We start from the raw sequence: 19874 nt of genomic DNA on the forward strand, positions 1-19874 counted from the left end.
ATGGATTAAAAATAGTAGAGGATAAATGAAAGTGTTACTTAAAATGAAGTGGATATTGATTTGTTATAACAATATAATTGTAGGAAGTGTAACAGAAGTTTACTTTGATGTAACCAATGGATATCCGCGAGTCGCTAAAGAGAAAAAAAAACGTTGGAAAATTATTATTTTTTTTTTTTTTATGTGAGAAAGCGATAATTAAGTTAATTAATAATTAATATTAGCGGTGGTATGAAGTAGGATTCTGTTCTTAACCTAAAGTGATTTAAATAAAATTAAAATATTTTAATAAAATTTTGTTTTTTATTTTTAAAAAAAAGTTAATGTCAGATTATTACAATTACAAATTTTTTTTGTATATTTAATTTAGTTGAAAATACTTATAACTAATTTACAAAAAAATTTTTTTATGGAGAGGAGGGCCGAGCAAAACGGGGTCAGTCGAAAAATGATTTTTTTTTATGATGAAAACCATTAAAATTTTTTGTATCAAATAATCATGTAAAATATAATTTTTCTTTGAGTCAATTACTCACAAAGAATTTAATTAAATTAATTTAAAATTCAGAATTTTTTTTTTACCTTTTTAGAGGGTACCTCATTTTGCCCGCGAAAATAATTATTTTTTTAAAAGGTAACTAAAATTTTTTTCTGTTTACTTTGACAATCATAAAAAAAAAGATTTCGCGTATTTTAGTCCTCGAAAATTTAAAATTTCTTTAAGTAACCCCTTTTGCTCGGCTTTCCCCTATCATAGTTACAATGTTTCATATAAATTAAGTTTAAAAGCATTGACACATAAATTCACAATTTAAAAAAAGCTTAAAAAAAATGTTTTTGATGACTTATATTTAATTTCTTTAATTCGTATTTTTGGTTATGTGATGAGATGATGAATCGGGGTATTAATGATATTCCATTCGGAAAAATCGGTATACACTTCAGAACATTCGATATTCGATTCGGGAGATTCGATGATATCACTGAAATGAAATAGGTTTTGGTGTTATGGCTTTATATGGTTTATGTTAATGAAATGATTTTTATAAAAAATTTTTTATGTTAATAATAATGAAAATGAGTCGTATGAATTAAAATTGAAAACGTTGATGTATGAAACCACGATTAAAAAATCTTTGAAACAGGAATTGGAGATATTTTTGAATGTCCCAATCCTTGACTCACTCCTCTCTATTTGAAATTGTCAAAATATAACCATTTTCCGGACCATCCACCAAAACTATTTTTTTTTTATTACGACGACGTGATTGTTTTCTATAATAATTATAGAAACATTTAATTATTACAGTGTAGATATTAATTACTATTGATTCAAATATAGTAACGTATTAAAACAAATTTTGTTTTCTAATCATAGAAAAATTAAATAATTATTAATTCAATAATTATAGAAAAATTAACAAATTTTAACGAGTACTGCAGTAAAATTTTAGTTGAACATTTTTACATATCGTCGTCTCTGGATTTCAAAAAATGAAATAGATCAAAATTTTCAATTTTAAATACTTTGAATACTTAATATTCAATTGAATATTCAGCATTAATATAAAAAATATGTTTATATTATATAGTTAATAATCAAACACGAACAAATTTTAATCGAAAATACCTTTTATTGTCTGGTGTAACTAGCCAGTCCTGGCAATGCCTCTCGTCAGCTCCGTAACTTAAAAGCAATCTTGTCATCTTAATGTCTTTGTTATCAACAGCCAGATTGATTGGTTGATCTTCTTCTTCATTTTCACAGTTAACGTCGGCTCCTCTTTTTAATAAGAACTTGACTGCCTTGTAGTTCTTGTTCACCACAGCAAAATGTAACGCAGTCCACCCCACAAACTCTTCTTCATCGTTGTAGTCCACATAATCATCTATTGCACAGCCCACAAAAGTCCTATATATTTTTTCAGCTAAGTCGAACTTTTTGTTTTCCAGAGCCAAATACATTAGTCTTGCAGAGTTCATTGCATTTGGCGGAACGTCGGGTATTTGGTCCATGACAATTTGGTGGATTTTTGTCAAATCGTTTGTCTCTACTGCCTCCAAGAGATATTCGTCGAGACTGTCTTGGAATGCTGTTCTTATTGATGATAATAATGCCATGACTTGGTTGTTATTTGAATAATGTTAACGTTACTTCACTGAACTATCGACTATTGCACTTGACAATTTTTCACAGATTGATTTGTAACAGAAATTTCGGGTTTATATATGCTCCGGAACTATGGATCTTTTACGCCTACCCCAAGATTTTGACCAATAAGATGCATACAAAAGTCATTACTAGAATTACAAATTTACTGACGAACATACCTTAATTACCCTCATAGAGCTTAGTCGTCAAAGCATACCTGTACTTGTCTGTAAAGTGTGACTGCATATAATTGTTGATATTATCGTAATTACAGTAGTCTTTATGGATTCATTTAAGTCTATGTCTAAATGTCTAGACATTTAATCATGTGTTAATGAGAAAATGTTCAGTAATTTGTTTTTTTCTGGCAAAAATTATATCTCGATATCTTGAGGCTCTAGGTCAAAGGTATAGTTTTTGGATTTCTCAATTTCTCAATATTATGCTTTTGATTCTCTTATATTCTTTTTACATTTCTTTTGGTGCTGTGACATTCTCCTCACAGTTTTTTGACTTTTTTTTAGTTCTCTATCCGAAGTTTTTAAAAAAAATTTATGTACGATGATTCGCTTTTGGTTCTCTTTCGTTCTCAAAAAATCAAATTAGAAAATTTATTTACAAATTAGAAATCAGCGCCATAAATCGGACAGTATAAGAATAATAGATTGAAATTTTGTAAAATTTAGCAATTTTCATGTCCAAGTCACCCCAACATAACAGTATATACACTGAAAAAACGATTTATTTGAGCCAAAGATATCGTATATTTGGATATGGCCAAATTAATATTTAATTGTAAGAAAGATATAATATATTTGAGTAGTTTAATTGCGTGAAATAAGTGATTTATTTGTGGTAAAGAAATGATCCAATTGCTACAAATAAATAAGGGCTTCAAATATATGTATAGTATCGCCAAATTTTGGGTTATTTGTCACAAACTTAATATCTTTGCCACATATATATCAATTACTTACCACAAATAAATTATATATCTCCGTCAAATTATAAAATTATTTGAATCAACTGTCATAATTTGTTGTATCAAATATATTCATTTGCTATAAAAAAAAAAACCACAAATAAATTGATTTATTTGGGACAAATATTTATTATTTTCAGTGTAAATAAATATTTGAATGATTTAAGTATTATATTACTTTCAAAGCAATATTTATGTCATTACAAAGTAGGATTTTAAAATTAGAAGAATCCAAAAATTTAAATGGCTCATGAGTATTCAGACTAAAAGATCTTAAGTCCCATGTTGATGATATACCCATTAAGTACTTAACTTTAAAGTGTGAATTTTTCTTTGTAGACTAAAGGAATTTAAATAGTAATTTACGGTTGTAATTGTTCAGTAAAGATTATACGTGCTCAAAATATCATTTGAAATCGTAATCCGATTGTACTTTTAACAAATTAGGCATCAAACATTACGGGGAAAATCCCACTGTCTCATGGTCTCCCAGTACATTGTTTAGTGGTATACCTGCATTATTTTCAAAAGAATCATGGTAGCCCTAGACAGGCGCCATCATCATGATCGTTAAATAATGACTGCTTCATTATGTATCTTGAGAGTATGAAAATGGTCAATTATAAGTAAACTAAATATAGTCGAGTTCGGAGAATAATTATCAGAGGAAATATTTATCATTTATTATTTTTAAAATATAATCAGTCCTTTTATTTATTTACAAATCTCAATATTTATTTACTCTGATTGTTTATTCATAATTTTATCATATGATTGATGTTTATTATATTTTTTAAGTTAATAAAATAAAACTAACATTATTTTTTAAACTTAAATCTAATGTCAAGTGTATAATTAAATCACAAAAATAAATTAAAGAAGTTGTGCGCAAAAAGTATCTATTTGATCGTTCGAGGTTAACCACATACATATTTTCCTTTTACATTTTTCTTAATCCCCACAACAAAGTCTTAGTATCCCTCTCTCTCTAATCTAAATCTTTCTTTTTCTAATAAATACAAACATATAAGTTATAACTATATTCATGCTGTACATGTATATACGTATATATGTATATATATACTTATATTATAGTGTATATTATAAAAAGTCACATAGAGATTTTCGCCGATTTAACATAAAATTATATACAGTAGTAAATATATGTATTCATATATGTTACTTATATGTTTTTTATATTAAGCTATATATACATTTACATTTACCTTATAATATATTGTGTTGATATATTTCCTTTTATATTTAAAAAATATAAAATTTTTATATGAAATAAAATATATGATAGCATATAATTTCCATTATATATGGCACCATATATTTTCTTTGTTATATTTAAGCATATATTTTATTCGGTGTATATATATATACATATATGGGTATATATATCCGCATCAAATTAACTAATTTTGAAAATTTTAACTGCAATTTAAAGAGTATATTAAAAATTAGATCTAATTTAATTAGAGTTGGTCATACGAATAATAAATTTTTTTTTCCATACATAATATAAATATATGTTTTTATATATGATCAGAATATATTTTTCGTATATGATCGAAATATATATTTTTATATACGATAGAAATATAGTTTTCGTATATGAAAAGAATATATATTTTCATATATGATAAAAATATATTTTTTGTATATAATTGACATATATATTTTATACATGCTAAACATATACGGACTCGTATATGATGAGTATTATATTTTTTAATATAAAAAAAAATATATCAGAAAATATAGTTAAATTCGCCACATATATTTTCTGATATTTATCATATATTTTTACATAAACTTTGACCATATATGTTATTTTCATCCGGGTTTGTAGCTAGCGATAAAAAAAATGACGAAATTTAATTAACGTTTACGCAGAATATCCATTACCTTAAAAGCGTCACCTAAAAAAATTTAGAAACCCAATTTTTTTCTGACTTTTAAAATTAATAAAAAAAGTGACTTAATGGGTGGTCATCGGTATCCATCAGTCTTCCGCGGACATTTTTTGCTGAACAAAGTAAATAATCCCCATGTAGATGGTACTAAAAATCTCAGTACTGACCCTCTTTTGTAACGGTTATACAGACCGTAAAACTGGACACTTTGAATCTTTCTTCTCAATTCTATCCATCTCTTTTTAGCAACTAGCAACTTTGTGTAACCACTTTTATGCATCCCTATAAAACGCCCTAAATACATTTGAGACATCGACTTCAAAAATAAAAAAGTATTATTCCCTGTTAATACAGTGTGCGGTCTCGTGGCTATTAAATCCTCGTTTAAAGCTATATAACCATGTTAAAATGGTTAATTTAATATAACATTTATATATTTTTTTAAGTATTCACAACTTTGTATAACATTCAAAATCGTGTTCCACGAACGCTCGTGTCGTTACTGATTTTTACTATCTGATTTATGTCTTTTTAAATGGATTGTATGTATAACAATAATGATATATATGAAGAGGTCAATCCCAGCGTGGAATGGCTAACAGATTTATTTTTATTATTAAAAAAGTCATTAAACTGTAAGAGTAACAAGAAAACTGGTTTCTAAGTGATAATGACATTCGATATCTTTAGATTCATATCGATCCGTATCTGTGTCACCAACGAGAAACTATTATTATAAATGTATATACAAATATGTTAATTTATAATTTCTTAGTGCGATTTATTGCTTTTAATATTCCGTCAGATAAAGCGCATATAGTAGCTGACATTTGTTACGCTTCGATAATTCATGTTCAAATGATTTCAGATGTCGATAACTTTTTATTTCATTTTATTATTTTAATTACAATTTGTATTGGATTATTTATTTATTTTTTACTATTGATAAATTATTTTATTCTCAGTCTCATTAATTATTATCTGAGTTTAACATCACAAATATTTTATGATTCATAAAATCCAATTTCTTTAAATATCAGCTTATTTTTAGTAAAGTTTTACAAATATATTTGTATACATATATAATTTCTATTCAAATGTCCTCATTGCAAAAAAAAAAATTCAACAATAATACAAATTAAATATTTTTATAAATTCAAAAAATAGAGACTATTTTTGCTATTTTCTTTCTATATAGGGCAAAGTAGGCCCTTTAAAATTTTCAAAACTTCAAAAAATATGGGGGCAAAGTGAGCCCCTCAAAATCTTCTATACGACAATAAATTCGGACGGATAATAAGCTTATCGAAATTTCTTATATAATGAGGGCTAAAATAGACCACCAAAACTTCATTAAATATAATTTATTAAGAAAGTTAAAGATAATAAAATTACATTTTAAAGTTGTATCGCAGCAAACTATTAAAATGACTTTTATATTATTAAAATACAATTGTTTTATAGGGTTGAGGTACCATTTGTGAACACTGCTTTATTTTTGGACATTTAATCCTTTCTTTTGATTAATGAAAAAGTGGAAAATAAAATTTTCATTTTAATAGTGGGATAGAAGTATCTTTAAACATATTTCAAAAATTGGTTATGTTATTGGGTCTTTTACAGATTATTTTATTTGAATTTTTTAAGTGTCCAAAACTGGCTCTAAAGTGGCCAAAAACGGTACCTCTACCCTATTTGCAAATATCATACGTGTTAAGAATAAAAAATATAAAATCCGAAATTTTTCGGAGGGCCCACTTTGTCCCTAATTTTAGATTTTTTAATTTTAATGGACGCAGCATAATGAAGTGAAAATAAGTATCAAGGGTCTAAAAAGAAGTAAACGCGTAAAAAAATGAATGATATTACAATTATTTTCCTTAAGGGGCCCACTCTGCCCCCTCTCCTCTATATATAAATCAAAGTATAAATAATAAATAAATTCAATGCTGAATGTTAAAGTGTCCTGAGATCAAACAATGAGTTTTAATTCCAAATTAAACAATAATCATATACATATTTATGTAGATTTTGAGCTTTAATGGGTAAATAATTATTGTAATAAAAAAGTGAGTAATAGATTAGTTAAGTGTCACTAAAGATTTTAACGATCTTAGGCATTATTATTTTTATTATTAGAATATTCTAACATGAGTAACCTTCAATTACTTGACAATAATGCTTAGAGTACTACAATACTCCGGTTACAATCCAACAAAAAAAGCTCCATCTGAATATTCTAGTGTCTCTAAAACTAGTTAAGAGCTTTGACAAGTCCGAAAAAATATAATAAATACTTTAGCAACTAAAAGTTCGATAGTCGATTGAATAACCCAATCAACTAAATAAATTAATAACCAAAAAAAGAAATTTCAATATTTAATTGACATCTGCCATTTATTTTTCTTTTCACAAAAATAGAATATTTAATAATTCAATAGCTCGATAAATGTCTTCTAATGCAAAAAAGTATATACACATATTTATTTATTATGGAAGAAAAAAATCTATTAATAATAAATAGGAAGTAATTTTTTGGAACAGTTGTTGATAAAACATTTTTTTTTTACGCGCGTTTTTTTTTGACTCAGCAGTGATGTTAAAAAAAAAGTACCATTACTAAAGAGCGTAGAATGATCTTTGAGACACTTCATTGTCATGCATATTACATATATCTACATAGTATATACATGTGTATATATATTTATGTATCACGACACACACGTGTTTCGATACAATGTCCACTAACTAACTATTATATATACGATAAATGGATGCGGGTATATCATTTAAAAAAAAAAGAGATAAATAAAAACGGTTGTAATTTTTTTTCTCTCTTCATCGTCTCATGTCATACGTCGAAATTCAATCTATAATAACTCTACAGGAATGTGTCGCTCTCTATATCAGTAAATCTTTAAATCTGTATATAAATACATACTTATGTTTGAACATCATCAGCGCACCACCTGTGTGTACACAATTATTCATAACATACTTTTAATGTAAAAATTTTTCATTTTATTTTTTATTTTTATTATATACTCTACTCTGATAAATTGGTTCTCATGATATGAGTCAGCCATAAAAAAGTTCAACATGACTCATTATTTATCGAGTACAGTGAATTTATTAATTTTAGTTTTCAATTAAAAGTAGGAGTAGAAATTTATTATCGAGGTTTTTTTTCATGTTTACTTAATAGCGAGTCGCGTAGATAAATTTTATAAGACAATATGATTCATTTAACAAAACAATATTCTATGAAGAAGTAGATACAGGATGGATTTAAAGAAAACATAAATGCACTGTACACGAGAGAAAACAAAGAATTGAAGGAAGTTAACTCGGACATTAACGTAACGATTAACGAACAAATAGCCAGCAGTAATTACCGGTAATTGTAATAATTGTAGCTCAGTATACTCTTATTTTAAAAAGAGTCGTGGTTTCTTGTTTGTCGCCGTCACGATTATTTTCTTCTTATATATACATATAAATATAAACTGCAACACGGATGCAGGGTAGGCGGGAAATAAAACGCCATGTGTCCAGCTTGCGGGAAATTCATTGTGTACCCACTTAACTTATTCCTTTTTTTACGTATACGTACACACGATTTGCTCTCCCTTTAGACTACAGGCCAGCAATTGTCTTCACTTATTTACTTTGCTACGGAACAATCTATTATTTTTACTTAATATTTTTTTTTCAGTTGCATTTATCAGCTTCGCAGTTTAGATTCCATCCTGTCATTAAAATAACTCCTCAAAGAGGGTGTTCTCTGTATAAATAGTATCTATAGATATATAGTTACGTGCATTATAAACATATATATACTCTATCTTCATCACTTATTTATCTCTCACGGTAACCCGTTGATGGTTGGTCAAGTGCCCGTGAGAAAATTTGTCTCTTTGCATATGTACATAACTTTTTTACACTCAAATTATCCACCTGGTATTTTATGCAAATATTTATCAGTCATTTTTTTTTTTTAATCAAACATTCCAGTCTGGTATGACAAAAAATTGCATACGTACACTGTAAAAAATTTTGGTGTAAAAATGGCTCCCGAGAACTTTACACAGCCGTGCAGTGTGAAATAACGGTGAAAAAATCACCGGTGTAAATTATCTATCCGTGTAATTTTACTATGGTGTAATCTACTTTTTTTACACCATTCCGTGTTACTCGTTATAATTTTATGTAATTAATGAACAACAAATGATCATTAAACATTTTTAACTGCTCAATCACCCACACAAAAAAATATATATGTGACATATATGCATCAATGTATCGGCTGTATGGGACATATATGTTATTTGTATATTTTTTTGTGCGGGCAATAACTATATTAATTTTATTTAGATATTAAATGGTATTTTGAACATTCAAATATATTTATGATTATTTTTCGTGACCCAAAATTATCATAAATTACACATTTACACGCTTGACGGTGTAAAAATTTTTAATTAACACCACCTAAATTTAACACGATATTTGATGTACACGCAGAGAATTTTATGGTGTTTTTTACATAAAAAATTTATAGAAAAATTACTATGTCATAGTAATATGAGGACAGTATGGAATTATTGTACAAATTACCGATACTGTAGAAATTTTAAAAATACATCGAACAGAATTTACAAGGAGTATTGTAATTTTGACAAAGCAACAGATTAAATTTTATCCAAGAAATTTAAATTTCTTAATCTGTTGCTTATTTGTCAAAATTACAATGCACCTTGTAAATTCTGTTCGATGTATATTTTAAATTTTTACGTTATCGGTAATTTGTACAATAAGTCCATACACGGAAAAAAAATATTAGTAAATAATACTCAGATTCTCATTAACAGCGCGCCTAGACCCAATATTAGTAAATATTATGGAGTAGAACGTAAGAAATTAATAACAGTTGAAATTTTTTGACAAGTGTCTTGTAGTTTTTTAAGGTTTAAGTAGTAATTTTAAATAGTCAAGCAATATATTTCAACGATTAACTGTTAATAATAGCAGTTTAAACATTAAAATGATAATTTTACTGATTGAAACGACATTAATTATTGAACATAACATAAATAATTAGAAGTGGAACTACAATTATTGTCAATCATTTTTTTCCGTGTACTGTCCTCATGTTACTATGACTAGTAATTTTTCTATAAATTTTTGATGTAAAAAATACCGTGAAATTCTCGGCGTGTAATTTTCACATCTAAATTTTTACACCGCGACATTTATTCCACACTGAGTTCAAAAATTTTTTACAGTATACTACAGAGAGATAGTAAAATTTTGACGAAAAATAAAACATCAAATTTTTTTCCACGAAAAAATTTTTCAGCGAATCGGTTCATGATTGACTGGTCCATAAATTAAAAACCTTTGCTGCAAAATAAAACATTTAAAACTCACCGAAACTACTGAGGAAGAACAGCCATTAAACCAAAAATATTCTAATGTCTCAATAAAATGAAAAAAAATTGTGAACCTCGAAAAATGTATTTTTGTGTTCCATAAAAAAATATTGGGACATGTTATTTGTATTGTTTAGTTGTTTAGTATCACAAGTTAAAAGTTGTCTAGCATAAAGTATAGTGTTTCGGAAGTGTGTCGCCATGACGAATATGCGGCAACAGAAAATAAAAAATGTCTAGTAGGTGAAGAGTCTTTGTGAGATAAAATGTGGGGTTTTTTTGTCGGTTGAATAATATCAACCGTCGTTTATTGTGCGTACAGATTGTATAAATATATACGTATATATTTGTATAGAATAGTTATAACTATAGTTAAACAGTCATCCTCAACTCATGTCTCATGTGTGCTATAATAACCCACTACATATTAAAGTCTTGAGTTTTGAATCTTTAGCGTTTAGTTTCGTTCACTTGGGATATAGTTAATTCGTTAGGATGGCTTATAAGCTGATTTATTTTCGTAGAGACACACGTGGGAAACGTTTTAATGGGGTCAAGACAGATCTGTGTTTGAAGCTTTGAAACATAAAAAAAAAAAGTAAATAAATATAGGTACGTATACAAAGTTACGTGTTAAATAAAAATGATGATACATTTATATTTAAAATAGATGATAGATTATGCTCGACTAATATATTTATATATTATGTAATTATTTTTAAAAGCACATCTAATTTGAACTGATCGAAAATTAGTCACCTTCATTTTTTATTCAGTTCTTTAGTAGGGAAGTGGTCTCAAGATGGACCACCTGTGGATTCGATTGGTTTATAACTAATCCAATCATTGAATTTTGTTGTATTTGAAAGATCTAAAAATATACTTTTTGTCATTCATTTTATAAATTTTGAAAATTCATAATTTTCTACCAGAACAGAGATTACAAAAATTAAAAAAAAATGAAGTCATATTCTAGAGCAAACCCGTCTTGGTCGTAATGAAAAAAAAAACGTCGATCTGAAAAATTTTCGAGGTATTTTCTTCCTGTAGTTTTCTTGTTTCGAAAATGGAAAAATTGTAGTTTTCAGTCCAATGAATCGTTTGATAAATTTGAAAAATAGTTTAAATAAAAAGAGTAAGATTGGAGTAAAATAAAAAAGCTAGTGGGTAATCTGATATATTGTTGATATAACTGGAAGAGAGTTACGAGTGTAACTTTAAAAGCTGTGAGTATCTTATTTTATTTTTCTCGGTCTAGAGAAGCGATATATCGAAACCCGGTCAATAAGGCGACTGTCTTAAAGTCTTCAGACGGAAAATCCAATGAAATGTAGCTATGCCGTGGCGCCTCGTATTCAATGTGCGAAAGGCAGCAATCTAAAAAAAAAATTAAGAAATATTGAATTTAATTAAGAACTAGGGTAATTGTAAAAAAAAAAAAAAAAAAAAACGTGATTTCTTGTAATTGACAAATCACTAAATCATAATTGAAACAGAAATTATAATATTTATTGATTAAAATTTTTTTAATATACTATCAGCTGGTTATTAATTAACACTTTTATCTGATACTAATAATTAAAGTAAAAAAAAAAGTAGTAAAGATCTGTAAGATGTAATTTATAGTTATTAAATAGACCGTATCATTATTATAAGAGACTATGACTTGCATTTATATATATTTAATATACATTAGGAGGGACAAAAGTAAACGAGTTACGATGTTACTATAAGAATAAAAGTCCATGCTCCGTGTAGTCTTTTTTCTTTTCCGTTTAGTTGATTTGGGTTGAATTGACTGCCGTGTCATTTGTAACAATAAAACGAACCGAGATACCTAATGTAACATATAACTCTTCTTGTGTCTTTTAGATTCGAGATCTTACATCTAATCTTCACACTATAAATTTAAATAAATTTTAAATATTCAAAAGGTCAGCTTATTCAATAAATCATCTGCAGAAAAGGGTCGGGCAGAATAGCGACCCCAAAATTTTCAGTAAAATTTTTTTTACTTTGTATAGTATTTTAAATTCTTCACTACTTCGATCTCAGATAAACTGGAACCAGTAATTTTTTGGCTACTCTTCTTTCTCTGCTGTCTAAAAATTTTTTCAAATGAAAAAAATTGGTCGTTCATTTAATTATTTTGGCTATACTTCTGACCCCCCCCCCCCCATTTAATCCACCTATAATTACTCAGAAAAACGTATTTTTTTATGTACAGAAAGTTTTGGCAGTGATTTTTGGCGACAGAGCTATCAAGCTGACCAATTGTTGTAAGCACATGTAGACTAATTAAACACATTTCAACTAATTGTTAGGTTATTTAAAATGATGCGCGTGTTTTTACAAGTCTAAGATCATCAATCTACCAACAAACAATCTTTACCGAAATTAAATTTCAATAGACACCGAACAATATTAAGTTTCATTCCGGATGTGATGGTGGAATCGTCAGTGAGGCACCTCCATCACACCCTGCCTCATACCTAACACTGCTCTCTAAACATGAATAAGTGAAATAAGTGAATATTCACTTATTCTGAGTGCCAACCGAATCACTTTTTGAAATTAGTGGTTCGGTTTGCACTTGGAATTAGTGAATATTTACTTATTTTCACTTATTCATGTTTAGAGAGTGAAGTTACCATAAAATTATAAATGGGTTGGACCTACACGCCACCGTCCTTCTTACGGTTTTAAATAAAATTAATTATTAAGTAAATTTAATTTTAATTGAGTTATTGATCGATGATATATTTTTTTTTTTTTTTTTTTTTTATTTAAAGCCAGTCTGGTCACTTTTAAACAAGAACGCTCGGGAACACAGTTCCATTGAGCCTAAGAAAACCCAGTCCACAGATCACATCACACCAAATAAAATTCATTTTCTTTATACCGATCTTATTTAAATGTCGGCATCGGGACGAATCTCAGGTCCGAAAGACCTCACACTTCATACGTGAAAAATTCTTTCGGCTTCCACTGGGATTCGAACCCACGCCTGGCCAACGATCGTGTTCGAGAGATCTAAGTCTTACGCCTTAGACCGCTCGACCACGATCGCCGGTTTGATCGATGATCAATTAAATGACTCGGCTAACGCCATCTATGTGTACAAATTTCAAATTATCACTGCCAACGTGGCTTCGTCGCCAACTTTGGAGTACTGTCTTGAGTTTTGGTTGTTATAACTCGAATTTTACCGCATTTTAAGAGTAATCGGTGGGGGGAGGTTTTCGGAAGTATAACCATTATTTTTAACAAAACTTCTTCGTGTGACTATTTTACCTCACTAAAATATAAAGTAACACCAACATTAAAAATTTTTGGATGTTCATTTTACCCCATATGGGCTTCTCTCTTTACTTTTTTCTATTCTTCCTATGAAAAATAATCTGATACATTTATTTTTTTATTATATATATCTTTCATCTATTTTTCTCACTTTAATTTATATTTATTATTATTTTTATTCTTCTCCTCAATAATATTTTTTTCTTCGCCAGCCCTTATTTTCTCATAGCCGTGTGCCGCTTGGATATAAAACCTGATGGCCGATAACAACCACTACAGACTACTATACACTAGTATTTTTCCCTCTTCTCTGCTCATACCCTCAAATAGAAAAAAAAAAAAAATGAAGTCTATACTGGTGATGTATCCGATACTACACAAAAGCTGCGAGTGGTTATTCGTCGTCACTCTGCTCTCTAGTTTTATTGGAACATATATATTGAGTATATGAGTACATATATGGGCATCGCAAAAAAGGGATATAAGGACTGTACTGATACGAGAAGAAGACTCAACTCGAGAACTCAAAGCTATTGAAATATCACGAGCTATATATTCGTAAAAAAAAAAAAAAAAAAAATAATAAACACGTGATAGTCTGACAATAGTTTAAATTTCTTATCTGGCTACGGAAAAAGTGTCATCAAATAAAATAAAAATAAATGGAAATAAAATGAAGAGGAAAAGAAAAGCAGAATTACTCTCGTTTGCTTGCACGGAGGGTGAAGTGGTGCGATTATTTTCTCAGCGAATGGATCCTTTTTCAAGTAGACCGGACATTCCTCGACAAGGCAATGAGACGAAATTACTTAAACTATTACTTGGCTTGGCTCTCCTCTTGTTGAGATAGAGAGGATAAAAGTCTTTTAACATTTTTTCAATTTAATTCAACGCTTACTCGTTAACCTTTTAACAGGTTCCGGGGATACGGTTTGAATGGCTGGACGTGAATGCTCTTGTTTTAAATAAAAAGTTTAATAAAGATTTTAAATGATATTTTATTTTATCGCTACTGTTTATTTAACTTTTATTTTGGATTTTCCATTCAATTTTATCCATAAAACTAACTATCAAAAATTCGTTTCCAAACATCGGTCGGTCCGAAATTCGCTAATTTCTTTATATTCTATTTTATTATTTAGTGCGGCTAGAGTAAATTATTTAAAATAATAATATACAAATGAATTACTACGGGATGAAATAATAAGTGGTATGTGTATTGGAAAAAAATCTATATTTCTATCGCCACAAGAGTAACCCCAGTAATAAAGATCGAGTGAGAGTTTGAGGGTTGTCATGTAGGGATGGAGCTTTTGATATTTATGCGCTATAAAAGAGCGTCCAGAAGTGTGGGTTAGACAAGGGCAGTAGTGGAGTCAAGGGTGACGTGACCGGACATAGTTTTCGGGGGAACACCTCACTTTATCTTTAACTCCTCCTTCTTTTGCTTTCCTTCTTCACTTTCACAATACATACACTTACTTACTTACTCGTACATAAAGCGCCCTGTTACTTGATACCACATACGCCGCAAGTGACCGATTTACTTACACAATACACGGGTAGGCTGCCCTAGAGGGCCATCAAATCTCAAAGACGCGTGATAACTGAGATCAAAGATTCAACTTCCAAACCAAGTGCCTGTTATGATGGATAATGAATAAAAGTATCTTCTACCATCACTACTTCTACTACTACTACTACTGCTATTGCTACTGGGGGTGAGGAAAATGTGTTTCAATACTCAAGATTACTGAGAACATATAAAAAATTTATTTTTATTTACTCAGTGAGAAGAACAAAAAATCAAAACATCCGAGAAATTTTTATTCTTTAATTTTTTTTTGTTTTTATAAAAGTCTATGAGCTAATAAAAAATTTATAGCATATTATAAATATAAATAGACAATAAAATAATTTATTAGAAAATTCCAAAGTTAGTTTTTGAGATTTATAAATAACATTTTATTTAACCGCCAAAGGGGAATATTGTTTACAAGAAGAGAATACTAAACGTTCAATATTACTTTTGTAAGATAAGATATGTCTAAAAAATGTTAACTATGTCCATTAGAGGGCCACACTACTGTGAAAATTTGGAAAAAACAATTCTTATTTTTTTACTTTTTCATAAATTACACTCGTAATAATATTTTAGTATATTTTTGAAAAATTAATTAGATATAAGCGTTTTATTGTGGGGTTGGTTCGAAATTCCCAAGCGGCAATTTTATAGCAGGTTTTCGAATTTCTATTTATTACCCAGTGGATTTTACAAAAGAAAAAAATAAAACATCGAAACATGGCGGGAAATTTAAAAAAAAGTGTGACGATTGTTTTCCTAAAATTGGATTTTTTGGATTTACATATTTGCATATTTAATATGATATTAATTTGTTTAGTGCAGAGGATTTTTCCAAAAGTTATCCCACTTGTTAGTCAGTCTTCCATAGAATTATGAATATGAAAGATATTTTTACGAAGAAATTAAAAAACGTATGGTTGTTTTTTTTCTTTTTAAACTATTTGGGAAATCCGGTACCGTTAAATAAAAAAAAAAAACACAAGATCAGGATCTTAGTAATTATGTTTTATTTCGGTTTTTATTAGTTTATTATCAGTGGCTTTTTGTGTCTTTCACAAGTTAATAATGTAACACATATAACACACACAAATATATACATAAGTCATATAAAAGTGATGTCGGTGATATCTACGCAGAATCATTCCAAAATAATCGTTATAAAAAATTGAACATGCTACTGTTGATTATATTTTATTTATTGATTGTTAGTGACGCACAAGTAATATTTAAAGGAAAAAATGGCTTACAAGCTGGAAGTAACGTACGTATCCTAATTAAAAAATTTGAACTTTATAAATTTTGTTTGATAAATGATAAAATTAGAATGAACCAAAGAAATAAGAATATTTTTTCCTACTCTCCAAACATGAATTAGTGAAAATAAGTGAATGTTGACTGGTTTCAAGTGCAAACCGAACTACTAATTTCAACAATTGGTTCGGTTGGCACTCAGAATTAGTAAATATTCACTTATTTCACTTATTCATGTTTAGAGAGTATCATAATTTTCAAATTTGTTCTACTGCTGTAAGATCATCTGTATGATTTCACTTTGCCATTTGGCCTATGCCTTGGCATGAAAATTTAATAAATAAAAATAAATAAAAATAATGTTATTTGTATTAATATATATTTAAATAAAAATTTTTAAGTGTTCTATAGATGGTGATTGCTGTTCCAAATTATGTTTGATCTTAACCAATACCACCTTCTGTAAGTGCATGCGATTAGTGAATAATGTTACCTCTATAACAGTCAATGATCAATCGACTATCGCTTGTACTAATTCTACGATCGAAAAAGTCGAAATAAGACGATGCATTCCAGATAATAAAAAAGTTTGTAAATTAATACGCCAATGAAATGGGGAAAAAGGATAAAATTTATGTTCTTGTTCATCGCTAAATTTCTTAATCATCCCGAAACACAAGTACTCTAGTACCGTTTTTAAATTTTTTACTGATTATCAAAAGAACATCAGTATAATGAGGACTTGCAATAAATAATTTTGATACTTTTCTCCACCGGAAACTAATAAGAAATTTATTGAATAAAAATTATTTATGAATTAATATTTCAGTGTCTTAAGAATATTGATTGTTGCACTAATAAGTGTGGACGTGTAACTGGGAAGGATTTTTATCTCTGCGGTTTAGAAAAACAACCTCTTGAGAAATATTATTCACCTTTAAGTATTAGACGACTAACATATTGTCGCTTAACTGGACATTATGTGCGTATTAAAATAATTTTAGAGACCAGTAAATTATTGCTCAGATACACAAAACTGTGAAGTTGTGAATATGATTTTAACTATAATTTAAATATTTTTTTTTTATGCAGTGTATAGCAGATGATGATTGCTGTTCTAGAAAATGTGTGACTGTGCCTACTTCTGCAAACCTTCATTATTGCATTTCAGCATATAGATAAATTCAGCTGCGAAATCTCAGGAACTATATATGGCCTCAATTGAAATTTTTTTTCTGCAATAAATTAATTGAATTATTGCAATCCGTCTGATTTTATACTCGTTAAAAACTTTGTCGGAAATCATCATCGTCTATCTGATAATAAATATATAACATATTTAATTGATTTCTAATAAATTTAAATTAAAGACCAACATATGATTTTTTTTTATTTTCTAATTTATAAAGTTTCAATGGTTTTTAATCACAAAAATTATGGAACCTGTGTTTCTATTGTGAATTAGGGACGGTTAAAAATATCATTCAAAATACACTTATGAATAAAAGTATAAAAAAAAAAAATTTTTTATAAAAACAAATGTCTTAAGCATCCAAATTTTTTTTCTCGAAAACTTTTGAGCCGTCATTGTATTCGATCTGTTTCTATCACTCAAAAACATATATATTTATAGGGAAGTATATTGACAATGTAATAAGGTCGGAAAAACAATAAACTTAGAGGCTTGTAAAATATTGCACAAGCGCATGCGCGCTGATCATAACCTAAAGCTGAATGAAATTGAATGCATATTAAAATACCGTAGTCAATCTAGTGTTAACTTTTTGTGAAGGTCACTAATTGCCTCGAGTCGTTTTCTTTTCTTTTTCGTTTTTTATCTCTTACGTCACTCGTGTTTATTTGAACCACAGGTGTACTCAATCAATACCGAGTAAGGCAGTGATATTCGAAAAGAATGAATTCGAACAGTGCATTAAATCATCCTGTGTATTCTTATTCAAATTATATAAAGATGTTACTGTTTGTAGTTGTCAATCTATTAATTATTATCGAAATACAAGCGAGATGGGTACAGGAAAGCTGTTTACCCGAGGCCAGTAATGTAGGTATCGCGTTATTAATTAGAATTCAAATAATTTAAACTCAGCTGTCCGACCAAAAACAAAATGGTCGCAGTTTTTGAAGAGAAATTTTTAATTATTTATTCTAGTGTTCTAGGAATGCTGATTGTTGTTCTAACAAGTGTACGTATACTGCAGACAATTTGATTGGTACTTGTGATTCAGAAACACAGTATATAAATAACATATATATAGCTTCACCATTGAGTGTTCAAGTACCGACATTTTGCATATTATATGGAAATGTATGTATTCAAATAAAATAATAATAAGAAATTAATAAATGAACTTTTCTATTATTGACTCAGCTAAGAGTTTAAAAACAGGGTCTGTCGAAAATAACAGTGACTAAAATAACCATGATAAAAATCCCCCAGTCAAAATATTCCCTAATTTTTTTATAAATTTAAACGGTATTCATATTTCTTCAATTTCTTAAAATAGATATCTTTGTATTGGGAATTTTTAATCGTTGATTTATGATCGGGGATTTTGACTGATGCTGTTTCAATGAATAACTTTCATTGTGTATTTATAATTTTTTTTTTGTTATAGTGCACGAAAGATGATGACTGCTGTACTGGAGAATGTGTTTTACGAGATAATACTGGAATTAAATACTGCAAGCCGAAATATCCCACGAATCTTATAGTTTATGATTAATAAATACTTAAAATAATTTTGTTAATTTCATTATTTGGAAATAAATTAAATATAAAAGCGGTCTATGTTGTTTTCTGTCAAAAAAAAAGAATAAAATAAAGAACTATTTTGTACCTAGAATTTTTATTTTATAAAAAGGCTTATGGGGTCCATTTTTCCACTGTGCTCTATAATAAATGTGTAAAAAAAAGTATGACAGTAGTATTATGACACTAAGAACAAGTGTGTAATTAAAAATATCACACCTGTCTTTAAAGTGAAAAAAGTTATTTTTAGTTTCTTGTGTAACATCATTATTATTTTAATTCGAAATTAATTTTAAAGAGAAATTATTAAAGACACTTGTGTAGTCGTTCGCAAGTACGTCAATGTTTTATAAATTTCAAAGTTAACCGTTTTTTTTAACTTCCCGCTAAGGATTTCGATGATTTTCAAAAAAAGGGAAGTTATTGTTTTCATCCCGATTTTCAAAAATTGAGTTTTCATCAGATGTCGACGTTTTGAGA

General features: G+C 28.3%; 2 protein-coding genes across 2 annotated transcripts; one reads left to right on the forward strand and one right to left on the reverse strand.

Moving 5' to 3' along the window:
• Window positions 1–307: 307 nt before the first annotated feature.
• LOC130667062 (putative ankyrin repeat protein RF_0580) lies at window positions 308–2217 on the reverse strand. Its single transcript, XM_057468458.1, has 2 exons — window positions 1631–2217; window positions 308–1275 (listed from the first exon to the last, which is right to left on the reverse strand). The coding sequence occupies exons 1-2, from the start codon at window positions 2119–2121 to the stop codon at window positions 1182–1184; spliced, it is 585 nt and encodes a 194-aa protein (XP_057324441.1). The 5' UTR covers window positions 2122–2217; the 3' UTR covers window positions 308–1181.
• Window positions 2218–18355: 16138 nt separating this feature from the next.
• LOC130667064 (uncharacterized) lies at window positions 18356–19480 on the forward strand. Its single transcript, XM_057468459.1, has 3 exons — window positions 18356–18686; window positions 18795–18950; window positions 19261–19480. Exons 1-3 carry the CDS (start codon window positions 18540–18542, stop codon window positions 19366–19368), a joined length of 411 nt encoding a protein of 136 aa, XP_057324442.1. The 5' UTR covers window positions 18356–18539; the 3' UTR covers window positions 19369–19480.
• Window positions 19481–19874: the final 394 nt, after the last annotated feature.

This window comes from Microplitis mediator, chromosome 4, assembly GCF_029852145.1.
Source record: "Microplitis mediator isolate UGA2020A chromosome 4, iyMicMedi2.1, whole genome shotgun sequence".
In the NCBI taxonomy this organism is placed as follows: Eukaryota; Metazoa; Arthropoda; class Insecta; order Hymenoptera; family Braconidae; genus Microplitis; species Microplitis mediator.

Excerpts from the sequence above, each read along its gene's own strand:
- LOC130667064 (XM_057468459.1), top strand. The coding sequence starts at position 18,540 with ATGAATTCGAACAGTGCATTAAATCATCCTGTGTATTCTTATTCAAAT. Across the intron at positions 18,687-18,794 it reads GTTTACCCGAGGCCAGTAAT|TGTTCTAGGAATGCTGATTG; the intron begins GTAGGTATCGCG and ends TATTTATTCTAG. Across the intron at positions 18,951-19,260 it reads TTTGCATATTATATGGAAAT|TGCACGAAAGATGATGACTG; the intron begins GTATGTATTCAA and ends TTTTTGTTATAG.
- LOC130667062 (XM_057468458.1), bottom strand. The coding sequence starts at position 2,121 with ATGGCATTATTATCATCAATAAGAACAGCATTCCAAGACAGTCTCGAC. Across the intron at positions 1,276-1,630 it reads GTTACACCAGACAATAAAAG|AAAACAATCACGTCGTCGTA; the intron begins GTATTTTCGATT and ends TAATTATTATAG.